The 23,264-nt window shown below is 42.3% G+C and overlaps 2 protein-coding genes across 2 annotated transcripts; one reads left to right on the forward strand and one right to left on the reverse strand.

The window, feature by feature from the left end:
* The first annotated feature begins 1,550 nt into the window (after positions 1-1,550).
* hapln3 (hyaluronan and proteoglycan link protein 3) lies at positions 1,551-6,650 on the forward strand. The gene is made up of 5 exons (XM_058645493.1): positions 1,551-1,660; positions 2,436-2,594; positions 3,725-4,123; positions 5,217-5,519; positions 5,863-6,650. The coding sequence occupies exons 2-5, from the start codon at positions 2,447-2,449 to the stop codon at positions 6,138-6,140; spliced, it is 1,128 nt and encodes a 375-aa protein (XP_058501476.1). The 5' UTR covers positions 1,551-1,660; positions 2,436-2,446; the 3' UTR covers positions 6,141-6,650.
* A 2,391-nt stretch (positions 6,651-9,041) lies between these two features.
* Positions 9,042-22,909, reverse strand: acanb (aggrecan b). Its single transcript, XM_058646046.1, has 19 exons — positions 22,831-22,909; positions 18,982-19,060; positions 18,056-18,439; positions 17,664-17,838; positions 17,188-17,315; positions 16,770-17,063; positions 16,403-16,657; positions 15,983-16,157; positions 15,727-15,854; positions 15,346-15,639; positions 15,107-15,217; positions 14,781-14,885; positions 13,074-14,231; positions 12,874-12,987; positions 12,588-12,746; positions 12,143-12,225; positions 11,856-12,000; positions 11,561-11,743; positions 9,042-11,179 (listed from the first exon to the last, which is right to left on the reverse strand). Exons 2-19 carry the CDS (start codon positions 19,052-19,054, stop codon positions 11,088-11,090), a joined length of 4,056 nt encoding a protein of 1,351 aa, XP_058502029.1. The 5' UTR covers positions 19,055-19,060; positions 22,831-22,909; the 3' UTR covers positions 9,042-11,087.
* Between the last annotated feature and the right edge of the window lie 355 nt (positions 22,910-23,264).

Consider the following 23,264-nt stretch of genomic DNA (forward strand, 5'->3'; position numbering starts at 1 on the left):
TGCACTATGGATAAACCCGGCAGAGCTGTATATATACTGTATATTGTGTGTTATACTGATGCCTGTTTTGGTTTAAAACGTTGAGACCATACATAGTGGAAAGAGATGAGGTCATGAAACCGGTCAGCTGTGTTGAACTGACCCCTATCAATTTTTAACAAGTGCAAGGTGAAGCGGTGCAAATGCACTCAGGCTCCATCTGTAAGCATGATTTTTATTTTCAAAATAAGATCACGTGTAGTAATATTGTTTGAATTACGACTGACGTTTAGCTGTTTGGCTTTCATTATCACCTCTTTTCATTTCCCGTTGTTATCTGTGATCAAGTATTTTGGAAAATTAAAAAAACGAGTTCACATTTCATGTCAGGAAACTGCCGGTCCAGAAAATAATGTCCTCACCAGCTGTTTCCAACCTTGTAAAAAAAGCACGCCGGGTCATTATAGGGGTCAGATTTATTGAGTCTGTCAAGTTTTGGGATATATCGGTCGATCTCCGGGGGATTTAAAGTGTGCAGTGAACTCTGACGGGCAGTGGCGTGCACCGACATTTGGAAGAGCAGGGGCGAAAATTAAAAGGGCACCTACTGAACACCAGAGGCAGGCATGTCCAGGGTGTGACCTGGGGCCAAAGGAAGCCTGAGGGTCTACCGTAATGACGAGTATATGGACGCAAAGCTCTATTTCTCTGCTTTCCATTTTCGACCGCCTTTTCCTTCACATGATGGTCTCGTGCTGGGCGTGCTGGGCGTGCTGTGCCAATCTCAGCTGACAAAGGGGGCGAAAGGCGGGGTCACACCCTGGACACATCACCATTCCATAGTTTTTAAATTTTCATTATCACAAATGGTCTAGGTAGATAAGATAGTCCTTTATTTGTCCCACAGTGGGGAAATTTACAAGGAGTTACAAGAGTCTTTAGTAGTTACGGTAATGAGAAGTCCGCATGCCAAATCCTGTCGGCAACAGAGGAGTTAAACCAATGAGATGTGTAGGCACTCCCACCATAAACAATGTAAGTGAAGATGTCTGCTGTGCACAGTATAGTCATTATCTAGTATCTAGAATCATAGTCTGTATTTTTGTTACTGATCTCTTGACATTTACGGTGCAGTCAGTGTCTCCCGGTAAATCCCCTTCCCTTTATTGTTTTAAAGCATGCCCATCAGTGTACACACCACACACACAGCAACAACACGGCTTTTGTTTACGTTCATCTCTGACACCGCTAGCCCCAAACATGGACGACACATCCCACAATGCAAAGTGGTTCCAAAGCTTTATAAAACATCTGTGTGAGTGTATGGTTAGTGAAATGTGCCCCTTTTTACACTGACCCCTGACCACTGGATTGTGTGTGCACGCCACTGCTGATGGCCTGTTAACAGACAGTGGTTTATGTGTCAGTGTATCATAACACTCTGGTACTGTAAGCATCATTCAGTGTGTGCTGCCACTGGCCTGTCTATTGTATGCTCTGAGCCCGTGTGTGATGACGTCACGGTCGGGGCTCCGCTCACCTCAGAAGGGGATGCCTCGTCTCGTGACGTCGCCACGCGCTCCCGTGAACGCGCTGCGCTCCCAAAGCGCTCCGAGAGAGAGACAGTGAGCACAGAGAATGAGACGAGCTGAGGACACGCTGCGTGGACAAGCTCTTATCTGTGAGTCTTTATCTTTTCCCACTCGTGAACAGGCGATTATAACGCGGATTAAACCCGGGTGTAGTTAACGTGGGCTAAATGTCATGGTTCAGACTGTGTGCGCGTGGATGTGAGATAAATTGATGGTTTTAATTCTGCTGCTAGAGAAGAAACTTGTGGACTTGACAAACTATAGGCAACGACATGAGTTTAACATAAACATCGGTTTAATGTGTTTAAATTTAAATATTGTAGACAGTGATTAGACTACTTTAAAAAGGAGATGAAGGGAAAGACGAAAGTGTAGCAAAAACTGAACTAAAGATTGTGTCTGGATGAAAAATGTTTCTGTTTCTTCAGACGTGTGCCTGTAGAAAGATTGTTTTTATTCTACTTAAATGCTGCAAGTTGTAAATGCATTTAAATAATAATACTAATGATTTCAGAAATGATTATTGTAATTGACGTTGAACATATTCCTTCAGATTCTCATTTATTTATTTATCTATCTTCATATTTTACAAGCTGCGTCTCAGTTAAACCATTATATATAACTGCGGGTTTACCCGGTGTTTCTGGGTGAACTGGGGATGAGAAGGGATCAATAGTGCGTCCAGTCTCACTTCTTACTTTGTGTTTTAATATTCTATCAAACTATGTGTGAAACTGTGAAACTACTGTTGGATTTTAACAGTGGTTGTGATTTTACACACTGTCTGGTATTTATGACAGTCTAGAGACAAGGGGGAGGTTAAAAAAAACAAAAAAAAACTCGACTCTATTTGTTGTTCTGCAGAGGACAACGCCATGCTCAGTCTACTGCGCCCCCTACTGGCCGTCTGCTGGTACACGCTGCTGCTGCTGCTGCTGCTGCCCGGCGGTCAGTGCTGGATCCGCAGGTACAATAACGGCTTTCACTACCAGGACATCAGCAACGGCAACGGCAACGGAGAGAGTAAGTCCTTCCTTCTCCTCCTTCTCCTCTGTCTGTCTGTCTGTCTGTCTGTCTGTCTGTCACTGTGTCTCTGTGTGTGTCAGTGTGTCTCCTCATTTTTTAAGACTTTTACTTAAGCAATATTATAAAAAGTGTCATCAACTTTTACCAAAGTCATTTTCTGGTAAGACACTTGTTCTTTTACTCCAGTTTCCCTCTTAGGTACTTTATACAAGACTGGTGTGTGTGTTCTTCTATTAGTGTCTTTCATATCCTCACATCTGTAACATCTGTATCTGGGCGTTAAGACATGGTTTTATGGTTAGGGTTAGAATTAGGGTTAAGGTAAAGGTTAGGGTAAGGGGCGTTCTCACATACGTATACGTGTATGTGTGTGTGTGTGCTGCACATGTGAGACACAGATCAGTCACACACAGTTGTGTACATGATAACACAGCTGGTAGGAAGTCACCTGGATGTGTGGAGGCAGGACAACTATAATTCATGAAACCGCAGCAGTCAACCAGGTCATAAAAACAAACTCCACTTGTGATTGATGTGAGCTTTTTGTTTCCATAGGTTGTTTGTGTGTGTGTGTGTGTGTGTGTGTATTCGTGTATTTGTTGCCTCTTTAGGACCTTTTCTGGCATAAACAATGTCCTTGACAGGACCAATAGTCCTCAAAAGACCAAGCTGCATAATTATGTGTGTGTGTGTGTGTGTGTGTGTGTATGAGAGAGAGAGAGCTCCAGGTAAAAGAACAAAAACAGGTGTTTTGTACTTAGCGTAACAACAGAGCCTCCTGAGGTGCCGACAAACAACTGAAGTCATATGGCAACAAAGGCTTATTAGTTCCGCTGCAAACTGTGTTTGCTCACTTAAGTATTTTAAATGCCTTGTATCCTCTTTGGTACAGTTCACCTGTGTCTGCATTTTGCTTTCTCTGTGGTCACAAGAGAGTCAAGCTTAGATAGATAGACAGAAGGACAGATAGATAGATAGATAGATAGTTAGATAGATAGATAGATAGATAGATAGACAGACAGACAAACAGATAGATGCACCATTGTATATCAGCATCATCCATCATCAAAATCTCAAATGTAGAGAGAAAATTAACATGTATTTGTGGTGTTTTGTGTCTTTTCCAGTCTATTTCAATGGGATTCGTCTCCATGTGGAATCTCCGCTGCCTTCAGTTTCAGCCTCCAGGGGGAGCAGTGTTACCCTGCCCTGTCACTACCACTATGAGCCGGAGGTTGCCACACCACGCAGGACTCGGGTCAAGTGGTCCTGGCTGCCCTCCCAGACCATTGCTGCACCTGCTTCCCCAGAAGCCCTGGCCAGGGAAACCGAGGTGATGGTTGCCATGGGCAACCGCCAACGCAGCTATGGCAACTTCCGGGGCCGTGTGCGTCTGAGACGCTCAGCACCTGGGGACATGTCTCTGGTGATCAATGAGCTGCAACTGAATGACACAGGACGATACCGCTGTGAGGTCATTGATGGTCTGGAGGATGAGAGTGTGACCGTGGAGCTGGAGCTGCGAGGTGAGACTTGTTTGAGACGAGCTCTGTAAAATCAAACACACTCAATTCATGAGTCATTTTCTGTGCAACAAAATGTGACATTACTGTCATAAACCAGGTTGTAAATCAGAGTGCAGCAGCAGTCAGACATAAGATGTCATATTATACAGTATTTTCACAGGAACATCTTCTGTATATTCAGTGTAGCTACAACATTTTAAAGGTGCTTTTTGTTCAACACAATTTTCAGATTGGTTGGTATGATCCCTGGCAATCCCACCCTACACAACGTGTAGATTTTTTTGCAGTTGCTATGACAGGGTCTCACTCTAGATGACCGTTACAAAAACTTGTGAAAAATTGGATGGGGAATGATTGAAAAACCAGGCTTAATTTAGCTCCATATCACAGTGCTGTCTGTGGTCTGGCATGTTTTTCCCACTCTCCCTCGAACTCGTGTTTTTGTGATTCTGCTGCTGTTATCCCATCGTGGTCCCTGATTAGCTTGAGTGGCTTGAGTCGTCGCAGACTTTCCAACAATTAGATCAAGGTCTGCAATGCATCAAAAAGACCTCCACAGGTCTCCTCAGGCTGTGTCTTTGAATATGTCAGACTTAGTGATTTCCAACTGCCAATCATGAGTCAGTTAGGGGCCGTTTGCGAAACTCATTGTTGTGCAGATTTTTGAACTTGTAGTCTTGTGGGAACTCAGCTTAAGTTTCTGTCATTTTGGAACCTGCTTTTGCAAATGCTTTGCTTTGGTTGTTATTTATTACCACTACAGTGCTGTTTGGGTCTAAAAAAATCAGAAACAGAGTGGAAACATGAATGAATATCCAACTCTTATTCACCAGATGGACAGAATCAAAATACAATTTGCTCACAAGTTTGCTGGAATAACTTAAAAGCTGATGATGTGCCATTTTTCTTCCAAACTGCTCTCACAAATGTGTCCAAAAACATCCTTAATACAGGTTTAATGCAAGTGTGCACCATTCACTTTACCTTATCATTCTGTATGTATTCACCGTACGCCAACACAACAACTGAATTCCCCTCTGTGAAATCATACCGAGGATACATGCAGATTTTAAACACTTCTCCTCGTGTGCAGGTGTGGTGTTTCCCTACCACTCTCCGAAAGGGCGCTACCGTTTTAACTTCTTCGGGGCCCAACAAGCGTGCCAGGATCAGGACGCCACCCTGGCTACATTTGAGCAGCTCTTCACTGCGTGGGAGGAGGGACTAGACTGGTGTAATGCCGGTTGGTTGGCTGATGGCACCGTGCACTACCCCATCACAATGCCACGTGATGGCTGTGGGGGCGTGGACTTAGCTCCTGGTGTGCGAAGCTATGGTCAACGTCATGGCCTCCTCCACAGCTATGATGCTTTCTGCTTCTCTGCCTCTATTAAGGGTCAGTACAACAATCTGTTAACCGTTGTAAAGGTCCAGCATGTACGAACAAGTCAGTAAGTTTACATACAAAGTTTAATCGAGCTAAGGCCATAGTCCGATTAAGATAGGCAATTGGACAACTTGCAGAGTCCGAGTATACATGTGTAGGAGAAAAACGATTTATTGGCAGTGTACCTCTGACTCCGCCTCCATAGGTGGCACTGTATCTATAAACTAGTGCATATTGAATCAGTTTCCTGTTGACCTTTATGTCAGAGAAAAACTAACCGCTAACGGCAAGAACTGTACATCTCCTAGTCAGTTCAAAAGTGTATGAAATGTATGATTCTCTTCTGCCGTAGGGAGCATATACTTCTTAAAGCACCCGACCAACCTCAACTTCACCGAAGCAGTCCAAGCGTGTGCCGTGGATGGAAGTCAGATTGCCAAAGTGGGCCAGCTGTATGCTGCGTGGAGGCTGTTGGGGTTTGACCGCTGCGATGCCGGCTGGCTGGCTGACGGGAGTGTGCGTTATCCAATCACAAAAGTGCGGGCTAACTGTGGCCCTCCTGAACCAGGGGTGCGTAGTTTTGGGTTCCCACCTATGTACCTAAAGTTTGGTGTCTACTGTTACCGGTAGACGCCCTGAGACAACACAAGACAGAAACAAACCACTCTGACAGCACACTGGGTCAAAGCTTTGCTCAGCAGGTTAGCATTAGCTTTAGCCTGGATGCAAATTAGCAGTTAGCCAGTTTGTTCATTTTTGAGCTGGTCAAATCGCTCTCCACCTCCATTAGACTGAAACTCATGTCTCAGTATTGAACTTAACTACTAGTCAACAACTGTTTTTGCACTATTACTATAGTCATGTCAACACTATATGGTCAGTTGTATGTAGACACTGCAAAACGACACCCATTTCAAAGGTAGAGGGCATTAATATGCTGCTGTAACAGCCTCCACTTTTCCGGGAAGACTTGGATCCCAGCTGCAAGTATTTGATTCTTTCAGCCACAGAAGCATTACTGAGGTCAACACTAATGTTGGGTGATAGTGCCAGACTTTTGCAGAAAATGTTGGATGAGGTTGAGGTTGAGGATCTGTCAACGGTAGTCAGATTCTTCCAGAAATAAAATTGCAATTTTGATCCTGTTTTGTACAAAGCGGTTCATATTTTATGTTCACACTTTGCAGTATATACCACTGTTTCAATTATATTAGTGGTACCAATAGGTTTTTTCTTTATTAATGGTAAGTGGACATAATTTGTCAGTAAAAACAGCCTCTGGCCCAAAAAAACGTACAGTGATGTCAGGTATAGGTATTAAATTGAGCCAAATGTACTTTACATTTATTGCAGCTGATGTGAAATTGGCAGAATAGCTTCGACTTTGACGCACCACTACCAGCACTGATGTCTAATTCACAGATGATTCATTTCACACTCAGGGAAGGTGTTTGGATATTTGTCATAAAAACCTCTCCATATTCATAATAATCCACACTGCTCTCCAGCCACATCTCAGTGCTTCACCTACTCTGTATTTATTCAGCCATGACATTTTAATTGTGTTTTTCAGCAGTGCCCTCCTCCACAATATTTAAGTCTACCAGTGAAAAACCTTTACACATTCAATCATGGGAGCTTCGTACTAGTAACCGCAGACTTTTGGGTCATGAACTCGATTGTTGAGGGAGTGGAGAGTGTTTCTCAATATTTGTGTGTCAGATCTTTTATCTTGATCCATTATTACGCACTCACCAACCACAGTTTATTTCCACCATTTCTGTCTTTTTAACAGTGTGAAATATACTGCTGTGTCTTTAAATGTCTACATATCCAAATTTATAAAAAATATAATGGATCTCCTTTTCTTTTCCTTTTTTTTAAGGGTGATTAAGAGCAGTAGAAGTTACGTGTGATTCTCTGTGCTGTTGTTGTATTTAAACTACCTTTGTTTCCATGCATTCTGGAAGATGAAATCGTGTTCCTTTTGGGGTTTTTCATTATATACTGTATGTCAACACATTTGTACTGTTTTTTACAAATTAAACACAATTGGAAACATAACTTCTTTAAAAAAAAAGAAAAAAAAGAAAAATATTTCATAGAATAGAAAGAACAAAAAAAGGACAAACTTCCAATGAACTTCCTGCCAGTAACTCTGCAGAACATTAATGTGAGGGTCAGCACTAACAGGATCTGACTCATTTTGATGAAACACACCTGGAGACAGATTGAAGTTGTCCCATGTGCCGACGATCCTGCGAGGGTAAATTATTTTGATTGCTGTCTTGGGCAGTGTTATAGTTTGTAATGTTTGCCATCCACACGTTTTTATTTACAAAATAAAATCTTAGCTGCTTACATCAAAAGAGGAACTGACTTGCCAAATATCATCTGCGGGACAGATGACTTCTATCATCAACAGCTTTTAGGACCATGTATTGCATTTGTTCAGTCTTGTGGCTTATCTTATCTTTGCAAATCTGACACGTCACCAAAAATTACATTATTGATGTAATCTACCACTATCAACCAACCCTAAAATTACAACAAAAAGTATTAGTGTTTACTTACACATAAAAAGTCAGAGGATCCTCAAGTTTAATAAGATTCTTCCTCTTTTGATTATTAATGTCTAAACCAGATTTAATGATAATCCATGTTGCTGTTGTTGAGATTTTGTGGCAGTATTAGTTCGGATGACCATCGTTTTCATCCAAAGGCCCGCGACTTACATGTCATAAGTGTTTATCTTCAATAACGTTTCTGACTTTCTCATATTCCTGAATGGATATCTTAACTTTTTGCAGAATGTGAACCATTCAGTGGTGTGCTCACAGGTAGGTACAATTTCACTTACTGTTCAAACAGGAATGCCGGGGTAGAGAGGCGAGAGCCGTACAAAACGGCCACTGTATGTAAAGCTCACACGCGCCACTCTGTCTGGGCACACTGCACTTTTAGATGAGTGGAGTCAAACACGCTGCTACGCCCTCTCACATCCGGGTGCAAATAGAACTCCCACTGATTATGTGGCCAGCAGATTTTATAAACACATCCTATTTACACCTGTTGGCTGAACATGAGTGGACACACACATACAGATTTATACCCCTACACACACTGCCTCACACACCTAAGATGAATATGCGGGGGCCTATACATTGTGACTACACAAACACCATATAGATGTGTATAAACACCACCACACACGTACCAATATACATTCAATACACACTCACACTGGCGTAATGAAGGCGCTCGCTGTACAGGTTGATAAAGAAGCTATTTACTGTGTGTGTTTTCACAGATTGGTTGCACAGGAAGGTAAAAACAAACTAAATGCCAGGTTTGTTCCTCTGGCTGAGTGAGTTCACCTCACACTAAACTGCTCCACAGAAAGGCAATAATCTTTCGTATGGGTGAGGTAATGTAGAAAGAGCAAAGAGTCAATTGGCACCACGCTAAAATGTACTTGTTATACTAGTAAAATGACAGTTCTTCACACTGGGACAAACTATTTCACAGACAGATGATTCCACGTTTTATTTGGCACAGCACAGCAGGAGTATACTGTATGCTCACATCAGAGATCTAATCAAAAATCACAACATTGGTGATGTCTGTGTGCATCATTACACATCATTTATCTTTTAAAATATATCTTTAGGAATTGGGAAATAACAAACACAGATTTGGATTCACATCTTAATCCAGCTCACTGATGTTCTTCAACTGTCCTCCACACCATCACTCAAAGGTTGACATAGAGTTGAAATTTCAGCAATTTGGGTTCACTAACTTCTTTAAGAGACACATTTTCGAGCAAACATCTCATTTTACTTGGTGGTGTGATCAGATTCACTCCCCTGCTGAATAACCTGTATGTCCACCAAACTGTGTTTGGCTGTTTCTGTGTCTGTGAGAGAAGTCAGACATGGACATGTGTGTCCGCTCTCAGTGCAGAAGCTATTCTTGACCTTTGCAGGTCATGGTCAACATTTTATAACTTCCCATTCCACCTTAAATTCCATCTCCCTTTTCATCATTTCAAAAGCATTCGACTGCCTTTCACAGCTCCTCTACAAATCATATTATTCCTCAAGTACATCACAGTCTGTCACGTGTAGCACAGTCAGAAACAGATATTGAGGCTTGAATTGGAAACTCCACTTGTGTCTACTTCTGCACAGTTGGCTGTTAAATAAGTCCTATCCATTTCAGGGGCAACTCATAACTGCAGCTTCACAGTTAAACTAACATATCAACAAACAGATTGCTGATGAGTTATTGACTAATATGAGTTAGTTATTGACAGATCCCGCTGTTCAGAGAATTGTGAGAATATTTACAGTGAGAAACTCATCACTCAGTGAACCTTGAATCCCATAAAAGCATGACTCTAGTGTCAGACAGAAGTCATGGAGCGCTCTTGAGAAGTTGCAAATATAAAATCTAACATGAAAACTTTTGCAAAAGTGAAATGATCCAATGAGGTGGAGTTTAGCACCAATCTGGGGGCTCCTCCTGTCAAAAGAGACCAGCTGATTCAGTGTAATGTATAACTGTCAGATACCAATGCTTTCCTTTTGTTCCTAAATGTATTTGTTGTTGTTGTGTTAGTATTTAAGGTGCACTGGATTCAAATGATTAGCACAGACTGATGAATCCCCAAAGTGCATGAGTGCTGACTACTTCAATCCAGGTTTGTAGCAGTGACTGTAAGTACTTCTTAAACTTGGACTTTTATTCATCATTAAATGAGAGAGTACAATCATGTCAGTATATGTGATACTGCTGTGGTGGTGTCGTTGCACAGTGGTTCTCAAACTTGAGGTTGTGACAAGACAATGTGGGTCTCAAGAAAGATTATTATGTTTTTTTTAATATCTACTCCACTATCTTTTGTATGTATTTCTCCTTTGCCTCTACTTAAACTTTATTTTTCATGCAGTGCAGAGTCGCTGTAAGCGTCAATTACTCCTCTGATGATTCAAGTAAAGGGAAATTTAAGGAATCACAACCAAAAAGCTTGAGAACCATTGTCTATGCCTGTAATTTAAGAACCAGTCTTCCCTCACCAGTCTGGAACTCACATTTAAAATGTAAGAACCAATGGAAGAAATAAAAAAATAATGCTAACAAACACAGATCTAGAAATATACCCTAAAATGAGCAAAAAGTCTATGTAACAATGTTTGACCTCAGAGAATCAGCTGCAACTGGAAAACATCTGTATTGGACTGTTTTGGACATTGCATGTGTTATTACTGACTTTGTTTACCTGAAAACTTGTTTTAGGACCGACTGCACTGAGATAACACTTCCAAATACTGGCTCACAGCTATCAGTTAAAATGCTATAAATAAATTGAGAAACTGCCTTCAGAGGGTGCAGAGTGCCACTCAAAGATCCAAAACATAAGTCAGTTACACTATCGCTGTCTAAATGTGCTTTAGTTTTTAGTGTATATACAAGAGAGGGAATGTTATCTTTTTGGTCGGGCATTTGCATTGGTGTCCATGCTTCTTTAAAAAGGGGGTCCTTTGTGGCTCTTGTATGTCCTTTCACTCCTGCTCAGAGCAGCCTCCTCTGTTCCTGTTGGCTGTTGATGGCCTTACTTCTTCTCCTGAGGGATCTTTTGTGTAGCCTGTTACTGTTGGCACCAGCTGAAGGAGAAAAGGTACGCATACTGATGATATCATGAAAACATAGATGGCCAAATGACCTGTATAAGTTAGCCTTAAGTGACAAGTCTGGCTAAAGAATTTGTTTTTGAATACACAGAGCTGTATTTTAGTCTGTCCAATACATTACCTGTGCTGCTCCACCGATACTGACTCTATCCTTTTATACAAGGATAAATTATCAGCCTTTCCTTTTGCCTAACTTTAACATTATTTTTGTGGATATACTGTCATATATCTTTATTGTCCAAGATAAATAAGCATCGAAAAACAATAGCTGTAGGGGGCGTGAGCATAGAGGTCAAGGCTTATCGGCTATTATTGTGCCGAAAATATCGTGCATCCATTTCCCTGCAAACTCACCTTCTGTACATTCCACCTGTGGCTCCCCCCACTGTCCATCTGGCATACAGCGTATGACAGGCAGATGGCGCTGTGTGTAGCCTGCATCACACTGGTAGCGGACTATGGAGTTGACGGGGTAGAGGTCTCTGCTGCTGCCCATTGTCTTGGCATGTTGCACCTCAGGGGGAGCTCCACACATAACTGAAATATCAAGTGATTGATTTGTGTTTCACCAACCAAGCAAATGTTTCCTTAAAGCATTTCCACTTATTCAAGATTTGGCCAGATGCTGTTTCTAACCCAGTGAGCGTACCTGGTCCAGTCTTGCAGGTGAAGGGAAGGTGGTAGTTGCACGGCACATCGTTCCACTGTCCACCCTCATGCCAGATCATCACCACACAGTCCTCCGCAGAGTTGAAGTAGTTGTCTGGCTGGTTGGGCCTCCAGTTCACAAAGGTCTGAGCATAGCATTATGAGTTACATTGTAATGTTGAAGTAGATGATCACAAGAATGTAAATGACAACATTTTCATGTAAAAAGTGGTGATTCTTCAGTGAAAGTAACTTGACCTCCTGAGTACATCAATAAATCAAACTCACCAGAGAACTCCTGTCTGTCCAGCGGAACTCATTCTGCACGTCTTTGTCATTGAGCCCAATCCACTGGTAGTCTTGTCCATTTGCTATATCACAAAGAGCAACAGATCTTAGCTTCAAAACAAATCACTCATCTTATGCCCATGTTGTGCTATTAAGAAATATATTTTATACAGTAATGCTCAAACAACTTACACAGACTCAGAAAATATGTAGACCAACACAGCCTTCATGAACAAGTCAGCTATTGTAGTATTGTGGTGGACCCAGTTTATGAATGGACAGCTGCTGTTCAGCTCAGGCAGCTGTGATTATATTCTATGAGCTGGACCAGTTTTGGTCTGGACAAACCCCAGTGACCTAATATTGCATTTAATATTTTACAATGCATGTTGCAACATTCAGTTTGAGACCCTCGCATGTCATCAGCAATCAAACAGCTACTCACAGTTGACAAACTCCTGCTCCTCCTGGGAGTTGATGCTGACCAGATGAGCATTGAGCTCCTGACAGCGCTGCTCAGCATCAGACCAGGTGTATCGCTCCGCAAAGTGAAGGTAACAGCTGCCCATGAACTCCAACCAGCCTTCAGCACAGCCCTGCACCGCTACACACAAACACACGTGGTGTTACAATATTGACACAAATATAGATAAAAGATGTTATTTCTGCTATATCTTATACTGTTAAACTCTTTCTAGCCATTGCGTGTAATTTGGTGAATGGTGACTCACGTGTTGAGCAGTCTTCACCAGTGAAGCCATTAGGACACTGACATATAGCAAGCTCTCCCTGCACAGAGCATTTTCCTGAACCACAGGGGTTTGGGTTACAAGGGTCTGGAGAGGCTGACAATAGATAGACAGAGATGTTACAGTTTGTCCAGTTTATGTGACACCAGATGCTGCAAAGTAAACACCTAAACCACAAGTACCTTCCACTACGTCAGGCTGCTCCACAACAGCAGGACTTGCTAATGACACAGATGGTGCTGTAGTTGGGCTGGTATATGCTGCTTCGGGGGTCACAACATAAAGTGTGCTGGCTTCTTCAGGGGCTCCACTTGCTGAGAAATGTGAGCTTTGATCCAAAGTGCCACTGAATTCATGGTGGATCCCTGACCCACTTCCTTGCCCGCTTACCTCCACCACCCCCCGGCCTTGCTGAGGTTGGTCTACCAACGGTGTCACAGCCACTTCCATCACCTCATCATCTGTTACAAAGATGACATTATCATGGTGCAGGAAAGAGTCTCCAGAGGCAGAGGCAGAGCCACTTCCGGAAATACCAGAAGGAAAACCACTGGGAAAGCCACTGTGGAAGCCTGATCCAAAAGGACGATATCCAGACACCTCCTGCTCTCCAGGTGGCTGAATGGTCAGGTCAACACCACTGTGGTCAATAAATGAGATGCCAGATAATTCACCAGAGCCTGACCCAGAGGTGCTTCCTGATCCAGATGCACTTGATTCAATTATTTCAATACCATCCTTTCCCAACACTTGCTCATCCGGTTGTCTGTGGGTTTTCAATACCTCCACCATCTTCCCATCCACCATGATGATCACCAACTCTCCAACACCGCTAATATCCCCACTTCCACTGATGGCTCCGCTCCCACTGATGGCTCCGCTCCCGCTGATGGCTCCACTCCCACTGATGGCTCCGCTCCCACTGATGGCTCCACTCCCACTGATGTCTCCGCTCCCGCTGATGGCTCCACTCCCACTGATGGCCCCACTCGCGCTTATGACCCCACTACCACTGATGTCCCCACTTCCACTGGTAAAACCTGATCCTGATACCCCAAAGCCAGATTGCTGTCCATCAACCCCCTCCCCAGATCCAGAAGCACTACCCGATTCTCCAGAGGAGAAGATGACAGCACTTCCTCCTTCTGCCTCCTGGGGGCCTCCAGAGGCAGACTGGTCCCCAGAGAAGACATCTGTGTGTCCACTGAAGGTGATTTGTCCTGAACCAGAGGCGTCCCCACTGGCACTGGCAGACACTCCTGAGGGCTCCCCGCTCGCTGAATGATCAGCTGAACCAGAGCCTGACACATCGACAGAGACTGGGGGTAAAGGGCGACTCACTGCAGGAAACATTAATTTGGAAAAGGAAAACAATTAGCAACCATGCTGTGTTATACCTTGTTTAGAAAATTTAAATGTCCCTTAGTTTGTATTTAAGCATTTAATTATGACATCTCCGGGTCCATTTTTTTGTCTTGATTATCTAAAACTCTCATGTGTCTGCACATGACCTATAAGAAATGGGGTTACATTCTGATATACAGTACATCCCTAATGCCTAAAGTTCAATGTGATGCATTTAGGATGGTTTAATGGTATAAAATGAATATACTTCCCATTGATATGTATAACCACTTTAAAATAAAATAGTTTTTTGGCTTTCATAAACTTAGAATAATCCTTTTGTCCACACTTTAGGCCAGGGACGTGTCTCATCATTAAACATCACTAATTTATAATATATATGTATAACCTTTAAGTGGTGCTATTTGAAAGTGGTACTGAATTCCTGACACTCACTACACTGCTTAATTTTTTTATGATAGCAATAAAGAAAGTAAAAAAACAAAAGCAGTTGTCATTCACACAGGTGTCTCTGACTGTCTTACCAGGAGGAACAACTTCTACTGAGATAGTTGTCTCGTTGATGAACTCCTCTATTTCAGTGATATTAACTCCGAATTCCGTTTCATTGTAGACGACAGTAGTTTCAACTAAAAACAAAGAATCCAAAGAATTGGATTATTGTATATAAATACAAGGATGTTATTACTTATGGAACAACTGGATATTTAGTAGAGCAGGAAACTGTAATAATTGCAAATCTATGCAGAGACATCAATAATAATAAAAACACTTCTTTGTAAATAACACATTTGTAAAAACAAACAATTAACACAAACTTAAGAGAACAGATCTCATGTATCGATCTCACCAGTGGGAGCAAAGTGATCGATTGTGACTGTTGTCCTGTTGATGACGTCCACTGTCAGTGTTGTCATATTTACACTGGTTTCATTTTCAGTGTGAACAACTGGAATTTCAGCTGGAATAAAATAAAGATAAATTCCATTAATGCATAGTCAGGTTCAGTTTTTAGGACCAAAGAAAACTTCATCAGCACCAATCGTAGTACAGTGTTGTTCTTTTGGATTTAGGTAAATCGTTCCCTGCCTTTGAAGCAGTATGCGTCATAGCGTGAGTGCTCGTCTGGGAATCCTGTCTGGTTGGGGAAGGCATAGATGATGTGAACTCCCACCAGGCCGCCTCCACAGTGGGACCTGGGGGTTGTGATGGGGTAGCGGACACTACGGTCCATCAGCCAACCTGGACGGCACTTATCAAAGCCTTGGTTCCAGGCGGCGAACAGCTGTCCAGTGGTGGCCAGAGTGGTGTTCAGTTTCTGACAGTGATGCACAGCCTCCTCATAGGAGAAGCTGTCATAGTCACTGGTGAAGAAGACCTCACCTGAGAAAATACACACAGTAGATAATGAAATACAAGCTGACAGCTCATTTAAACCACCAATGTGTTCGCTTAAGGTTCGCTGCTCACCTTGCAAACGTTCTACATAACAAAATACGTCGTATTGTTCACTGGCTGGCCTCAGGCCATAGGACCTGACTCCTGGAAGGTAATGCAGATTACCTGCACAGTTATCTCTTGGTGACACAATTGGATACCTGATCATGATAGGAGACAACGGTACAGCATATTAAAGTCTTGAGTTACTGTATAAACCTTCAGAGATTAACTACAAGTTCTAGATATCATTGTGGATCAGTTTCTTCTGCACATTTCTCTGGCTCACCTGACTGTCTGGTCACGGAGCCAACCCGCATCACATTGGTGCAGACCTTTCTCAAACGCTGCGTGCAGCTGCTGAGGACTAGCAATGACTGCCCCAATACTCTCACAGGCCTGCCGAGCCTCCAGGAAGGTCAAAGTGTACCGACCAGTGATGGGCCGATAGTGGAACACAACACCTGCAAAAGGACGGGAGAGTCAGTAAACTAATTTGTGCAGTCTTATTTCAGTTGTACACATTTTTCCCAATACCTGTGGTCATTTATTCATAGTAAACATTTTTTTATAAATGTATTGGCTGCTTTGTGCTTATGCAATAATGGGTTATTCATCTTTCATCATAGCACTTTAAGATACTCTTGTCTATAACAAATAATTATTAAAAAAAGGTTGTTGATTTTGACCAAGTACTTAATCAGTTCACCTGTGGAGGCCATTGCAGCATCTATGCCTGTCAGGTCGACTCCAGGTTCACGTACAGCAGGGGTCACTTTGGTGTACGTGTCTGTCACACTTGGTGGAAGTGGCAGAGGTGAGAAGACATCCACTTCTCCACCCTTAACCTCTTCCCTACCAGGATATGGAGTGATGCCTGGGTACAAACCAGGAGTGGGTGTAATTCTAATGATGTCTGGGAATGGAGTGGTCCTCCCAGGCACAACATTTTCATCCTCTCCATCTGAGGAAACCAAATTGGATTATTGACACATTTCCAAGCTTGATTAGTCAGCAGCTTAAAGAGAAATCCACCCTAAAAGCACTAAATAATGATTCTCTCTGGAAGAATTTACCATGGAAGCAGATGGCGTCATAACGAGAATCTGGGAAGGGGTATCCTGTCTGGTTGGTGAACAGGTAGACAGTTCTCACTCCCAGGAGCCCCCCTCCGCACTGAGGCCTGGCGACATTAATAGGATAGCGTGCGCTTCCGTCTGCCAGCCAGCCAGCGTTGCACACATCCATGCCACCTTTCCAGGCCAGGTAAAGTTCTCCAGTGGTCGCAAGCCGGGCTCCAAGTTTGGCACACTGATCTTTTGCTTCATAGAAAGTAAACTTCTCCACAGACATGGAGTAAAAGACTCTGCCTGGGAGAAGAAAGAGGGGAAACGAACATGTTTATATGACAGGGAGTAGGTTTGGATAAACGACAGTATAAATATTTCCTGAGGATCAGGTAGGTTTGTTGCTACCGTGGTCAAATGAGTGTACCTGACATCTTCTCTGCAAAGCAGTATACGTCGTAGGTGTCGTTGACCTCTCTCACTCCATAGGTTCTCACTCCAGGGAAGTTCTCCTTGTCTCCATAACAAGGCTCCCGGGGCACATGGATGGGGTACCTTTAGAGATCAAACATGATGGTTTTAAATCAATTATTTATGATCTTTGTGTTAAAATATCAACTGTATTTCTTTCCTCAGCCAAGGAGCTAATGTTTTTGCTCACATTTGTCTGTCTTTCTCAGTAGCATCACTCAAAAAATAGTGGTGGTGATTCACTTTTGGAAACTGAGTGGCCTTGGTGGATGTTGCACACTCAGTGATTTTATGTCAGGGTCAAACCATTTTGTGACTCAATGTGGCTCAATTTACTGCAACTTGCCATAACTGATTATATCTTTAGAAACCTATTCACAGTAACCCAGAATAATAGTTTAGCAGCTTGGTGTCTATATGGATGTAAACTACCTGACAGTTTGATCAGAGAGCCACCCAGCATCGCACTGGTGGTATCCATCGTCATAGGCAGCCTGGAGTTGGGCTGGAGTGGCAATGGTGGCACCGTTCTGGATACAGGCTGCCTTGGCCATTTCAAATGTCAGCGTGTAGCGATCGGTGATGGTTCGGTAGTGGAACACAATACCTGTTAGATTTAGAAGACACCAGAGCAGAGGATGACTTAGAATAACTTTGCACTTGTTGCTTCTTGTCTGCATCCAGAGGTTCAGTAGGTGGTTTAAATCTGAATAAATTGACTATTACAAAAAACATCATCTGTGATGTAAAAAGATTATGTTGTTGTCTAACTTTTGTTGTTTAACTTTACATTGCATGAGTGAATGTATGTTTCAGTAGCATACCTTGAACCTGGATGTCCACAGAGTCATAATTATCCTCGATGCCATGCATCACTTCACAGCGGTAAGTGCCAGAATCTTTGGACCTCAGCTCTGTTATTTCCAAAGTGGCGTCAGTGGGCACCAGGGGGTAGTTGACCATTGTCACTCGGTCCAAATATTCTGCCTCTACCTGAACCTTTCCCTCTGATGCCACCAGGATTGTGGTGACTTTCTCCTTGACCACATAGGACCATTTGATACGATGGGAGAGTGGGGTGATGGTTGGGGCTCCGGGGTCATTGACTGTGTTGTCCAGGAAGTAACATGGGACCACTACCTTTCCTCCCAGCAGAGGGAGAAGAGGCATCTCCATTGGAATGCTGACACGCAATGTGCCATCCAAGTCTGGAGAAGAGGTACATCACGGTTGATTTTTAATTTGTTAATATGGAAACAATGTAAAGGCACAGTTGGCAGCATAATTTTGGCAACAAGATAAGATAAGATAGTCCTTTATTAGACTTTAAAGATTATATTATTATTATTATTATTAATAATAATAATAACAATAATAATAATAATAACAATCATAATTACAATAAGAATCGATAATAATCTTTCCTCATAATTTACATCAGGTGAAAAGAGAAAAATGACTTTTCTGCACTTCCCCTGAGTTCTGTTTGCAGCCTCATAACTAAATTTGTAGCATCACAGGAGGCTTTGACCAATCACACAGCAGTTCAGAGAGTGACAGAGAATGCAGACCATCCTATTGGCTGTTCCACTACACCTAGGTCCCTTCCAGTGTTGGATTACTACTCCAGCATTTCACTGCAAAGATATCTATAAAATCAATCTTATCAGCCTTTTATGGCCAATGGCACTGCTCATAAGAAGCTAAAATATCAAATGGGCTGTACAGATGTTTTTTTTTTCTCACTTACCTTCATGATCTTCTAATACGACTGTTGCTGATATTAGGGGCAAGGACACACACAGCAGAAGCAAGAGACTCATGGTTACCTAAAAAATACACATAGAAATTGAATCAAGTTTGAGTTAACAAGGTGCAGGTTGTGCTTCAAGTTAGTACTTTGATGTATAGATACATCAAAGTGGAATTAGCGGTGCTGGAATTAGCACAGTCAAAGTAGAGTGAGTGTAAAGACACTCTGTAATACAAACTTCCCTACGTCATGTTTCCAGAAATGCTCGTTGAATGAACAGTGAAGTTAGTGTTAAGATGAATGAGTGGTTTTATTTATTCAAAATTTTCTCTCCCTCTCTTTGCCACTGCACTTTTTCCAAACTCCTGTACATTCATATTCCATGTTATACAGGAAATAGAGTGCCTTTGGATATTGCGTCACCCACATGAGCAAAAAAATGGAACTAAGACGTCAACGGTCTGTGGTGTCATTAGGAAATACCATACATGCTCAATGATGAATGAAAGCTCCTCTGTCTCTGTGCACAGGAATGTTCTTAGTGCTAACATAAGTTCAGGTGAAGAAAGAGGGACAAATGAATCATTAATCTGAGATGCTTTTCCATTAGTTAAGAACTAGTGAAGGGGTGTTTATTTTTACTATCCTCTGGGTGTGTGTTAGTGGCCTCAATGTATTTATTTGTGCCCTTTTCTGTGTAAAATACATGCAGGGAAGTGCTATGAGCTGTCAAATATAAGCTTTAAGATTACTCCTTTTTTAGTCCCATCAGCTTTGTGGCTTGTCTGACTTGTCATGCCAATCCAATCAAATCCAAAGTGCCTATTTTTGTAACTGGTCAAAAAATGTCAAACATTAATCCTGCTTAATATCACATGCAGCATTGCCATTGTGTCATATTAGCATGTATTCATTGCATTTAGCTTAAAACACCCCCTTTATGTGGGAATTGATTGATCAAGACTTTGCTATATGTGCGGGTAACAAATATTACCAGAAATTGGCAAATTCATTCCAAAAACATGGGTTTCCATGTCATATAATCCCCGTCTGCCAAACCCCGATTACAACACGATTTATTTTCTGACAACTTTCCACTACCGTGACGTGCAGCACAGCCAAACACACGCAGACTTTTGCAAGTCCCAAATGAATGCTCATTGTGAAGCATTCACAAGACCCAGGGAAGGCTGCTGAACACTCTCACCTCAGAGAGATCTTTACAAGCAATAAACTCAAAGCTTAGAGTTGCAGAGTGTTTGTGGTGGTGGAACTGAGGTTGGCAGCCTGGTGGTAAGACAGTAAGCAGGGAATTAATTGACCTTTAAATTTCAGCATTAAGTATTTGACAGCTACCTACCTACAACTACCTACCTACCTACCTGCTAATGTATGTGAGGTATTGCAAGGTAGGTAAGTATTGTGTTATATGTGTGTGTTTACCATTCTCAGTGTTCCTCTGATCCAGGATACACTGTAGGACTATTATTTGCTCTGCTGCGTAAGATGTGCCTGCGAGTGAATGTTGGGGCAGAAAAACTTGGAAAAAATCCAGTGTGTAATCTCACACACTTATCATCCATCTGCGATTCACCCACTTTGGGAGGATTTGCTATTTTTGATACAAGTACAGTGGGTTTTTCTTGATTATGCTCAAAAACTGTTGAATATTTGAGAGAAATTGGTGTATCAGCATCTTCAATTAAATATTTCTTTTTGGGTGAAATGTTAAAACAAGAACAAAGCCTTTGGATTTAGTCTTAACATATAATTTTAAGAGAGATGGTAATCCTAATGTGAGGTCTCAGTGAAATGGTGCCTGCCATAAAAGTAAAAAAACAAATATTTAATGTATTTTTTTGTGACAATGCATCAGAATAGAATATTTCTCTGTAATTAAAAAGTTGATTCAGTCATATCCCAGTGTCCTCACAGTCAAGGTGGGCCTTCCAAAAATGAATACAAATATTCAGTTACCAGGCAGCAATCAGTCTCTGCTCACACTCTCATACTGTTATGCATGAATGCACAGAATGCCAGCAAAAACAAAAAAAAACCTTCCCCCATTTCTCCAACCAAGCCAACCAAAACTATCTCTCTGCTTTCTGTCCCATCATTGAGCAGACCCTCGGCCTCTTTAATGGATCGTTTAAACTGCAGCCACTTCATAATGTGCACCAGCATTCGTGAGCAAGCCACACTGGGGCAGGTCAAAGCAATCAGCCCTGTCTCCACAGTGTGCCCATTCAGTCAGTGGGATGGCTACTGCTCCCCTGTTCGGTTGCTGTGGTATGTTCCGCTCCCAGCTGAGGTGCGGGGCAATAAGGCCTTGGTCTGTTCCAGCAACGGACAGGGGCAGGGACTGGGAGGGGTGCGACACTGCCAAGGTAAACACAAGACGGGCATCCAGGGGCGGCCCCCCCCTCCATCACCACCACCACCTCACTACCCCCTCCCCCCCAAACACCCACTCTCCTGCCACCCTCAGCAGCAGAACAGAGTCGACATTGATACGCTTATACTCACAGAAACACAGACTAACACTCATAGATCATGAAGGGGATGTGTGGCAGCGCACGTCGTCCAACGTTCCCGGTTCAAAATCATATTTCGTGGCAGTTATACAGGATCATTAGTACATGACTTCTTACTCAGCACTCTAAGATGGAGGACATCCCCGAGCAGCGTGTGCACATTGCTCACTTACAGGCATGAAACACATAAATAATAAAACCACACGTAAACTGATGCCTGCAACGAAAACCATACAACATCTCAAATGTACCCAAACAGTAGAAATATTTACTTTAACCGAACCCACAGCCAACTTTCTTTTCCTTCTCTGATACATGAGAATTACAATTCACAACACGCCCTCACACAGCCTGATGTTGCCATAGTTACACGATGCCCCTCTTATATAGTAGTTGTCTTTATTGTATTGTTTCCCTATAAATGCAATGACTGCAGTGTAAAATTTTTGGAGATGTAATCATCCTCAGCTCGACACAACTGCATATTTCAGTTTTTTTTATTTTATTTCATGTTGTGTTGCTCAGGGTCGACGTCAGTGTCAGACCTCAACGGGGATCATGAGATAAACCTGTGAGGCTGTAGAGGCTGTAGGATAATTACCAATCATTGAAGCAGTAAAAAACATAAGAGATTATCTGCTTTTTTAGTTAAATTGGTCAAAATTATTAGACATGCTGTGACAATGAGCCACCCCACATGGTCTCAGTTTAAACCTTCAAATAAAATGTGAAGATCCAGTGGTCTAGATGATCAATAATTAACAAAGTTTATCAGTTATTTGACACTTTATAGTTCACACCTGATCAGTTACAAAGGGCAATGCTGATCTGATTATTTAATAATGCAGTGTCACGTATGATACCCTTCACTCAGAGAAGCTGTCCAGGATGGAAACCTGATACAAATAGTGAGTTTCCATATTCCACAACCAATTTTATAATTTCCCCATATTTTAGCCACATTGGACTGCACATTCAAAATTACCCTGGACTTATGTTACCCAGATAAGTTATAAAGTGAATCAAACAAATCACATACTAACTCAAATCAGCTTAGCAAAAGTGAGAGACCACTTCAAACTTCTGGCAAAAAACTAAATAAAACATAATAGCCACAAAAAAATTTAACTAAAAAAAAGAGAAAATGTAATTTTATGATGTGCTAATGCAGTATCAAATGTAGTCTGACATCTGAGTACCTAAATCAATACCTGTGCCCCAAGCAGAGGATGAAGCCGAATCAGAGAATTCCCCTAAAACCCCTTCACAGTATTCCACAGTCAGGGACTCCAATAGTGACTTGTAAACGTACCGTTGATGCTCCAAAGCTCCCAGTGCCAGCGACTCCAAGGGCCTCTCACTCCTGCCTGTGTGGGAGAGCAGAAAGAAGCTTTATTCAAACTCCACCACACTTTAAGATGTTGCAAAGAGACGGGGAGAGGGAGGGAAAGGGAGGAAGAGCAAGAGCATGGGAGAGAGAGAGCGAGAGAGAGAGAGAGAGATGTACTACTCCTGCCAGTTGGTGAGGTCATACAAAACAGTAGTGTAGTTCAAAACCGGAACACTGAATCAGAGAAAAGCTGATGATGAAGAGAGCATCAGATTATCCCACTGTTTCCACAGATCGTCATCTAATTGGTTTGAATGAAGGTTAAACTTGCTCTACTCACTGAAGGCAGCATGGAAACTGTGAAAGTGATGGACAGTGGAGCTCCATGATTAGATGTATATGTTTGAAATAATAAT

This window comes from Solea solea, chromosome 12 (genome assembly GCF_958295425.1).
Source record: "Solea solea chromosome 12, fSolSol10.1, whole genome shotgun sequence".
Lineage (NCBI taxonomy): Eukaryota > Metazoa > Chordata > Actinopteri > Pleuronectiformes > Soleidae > Solea > Solea solea.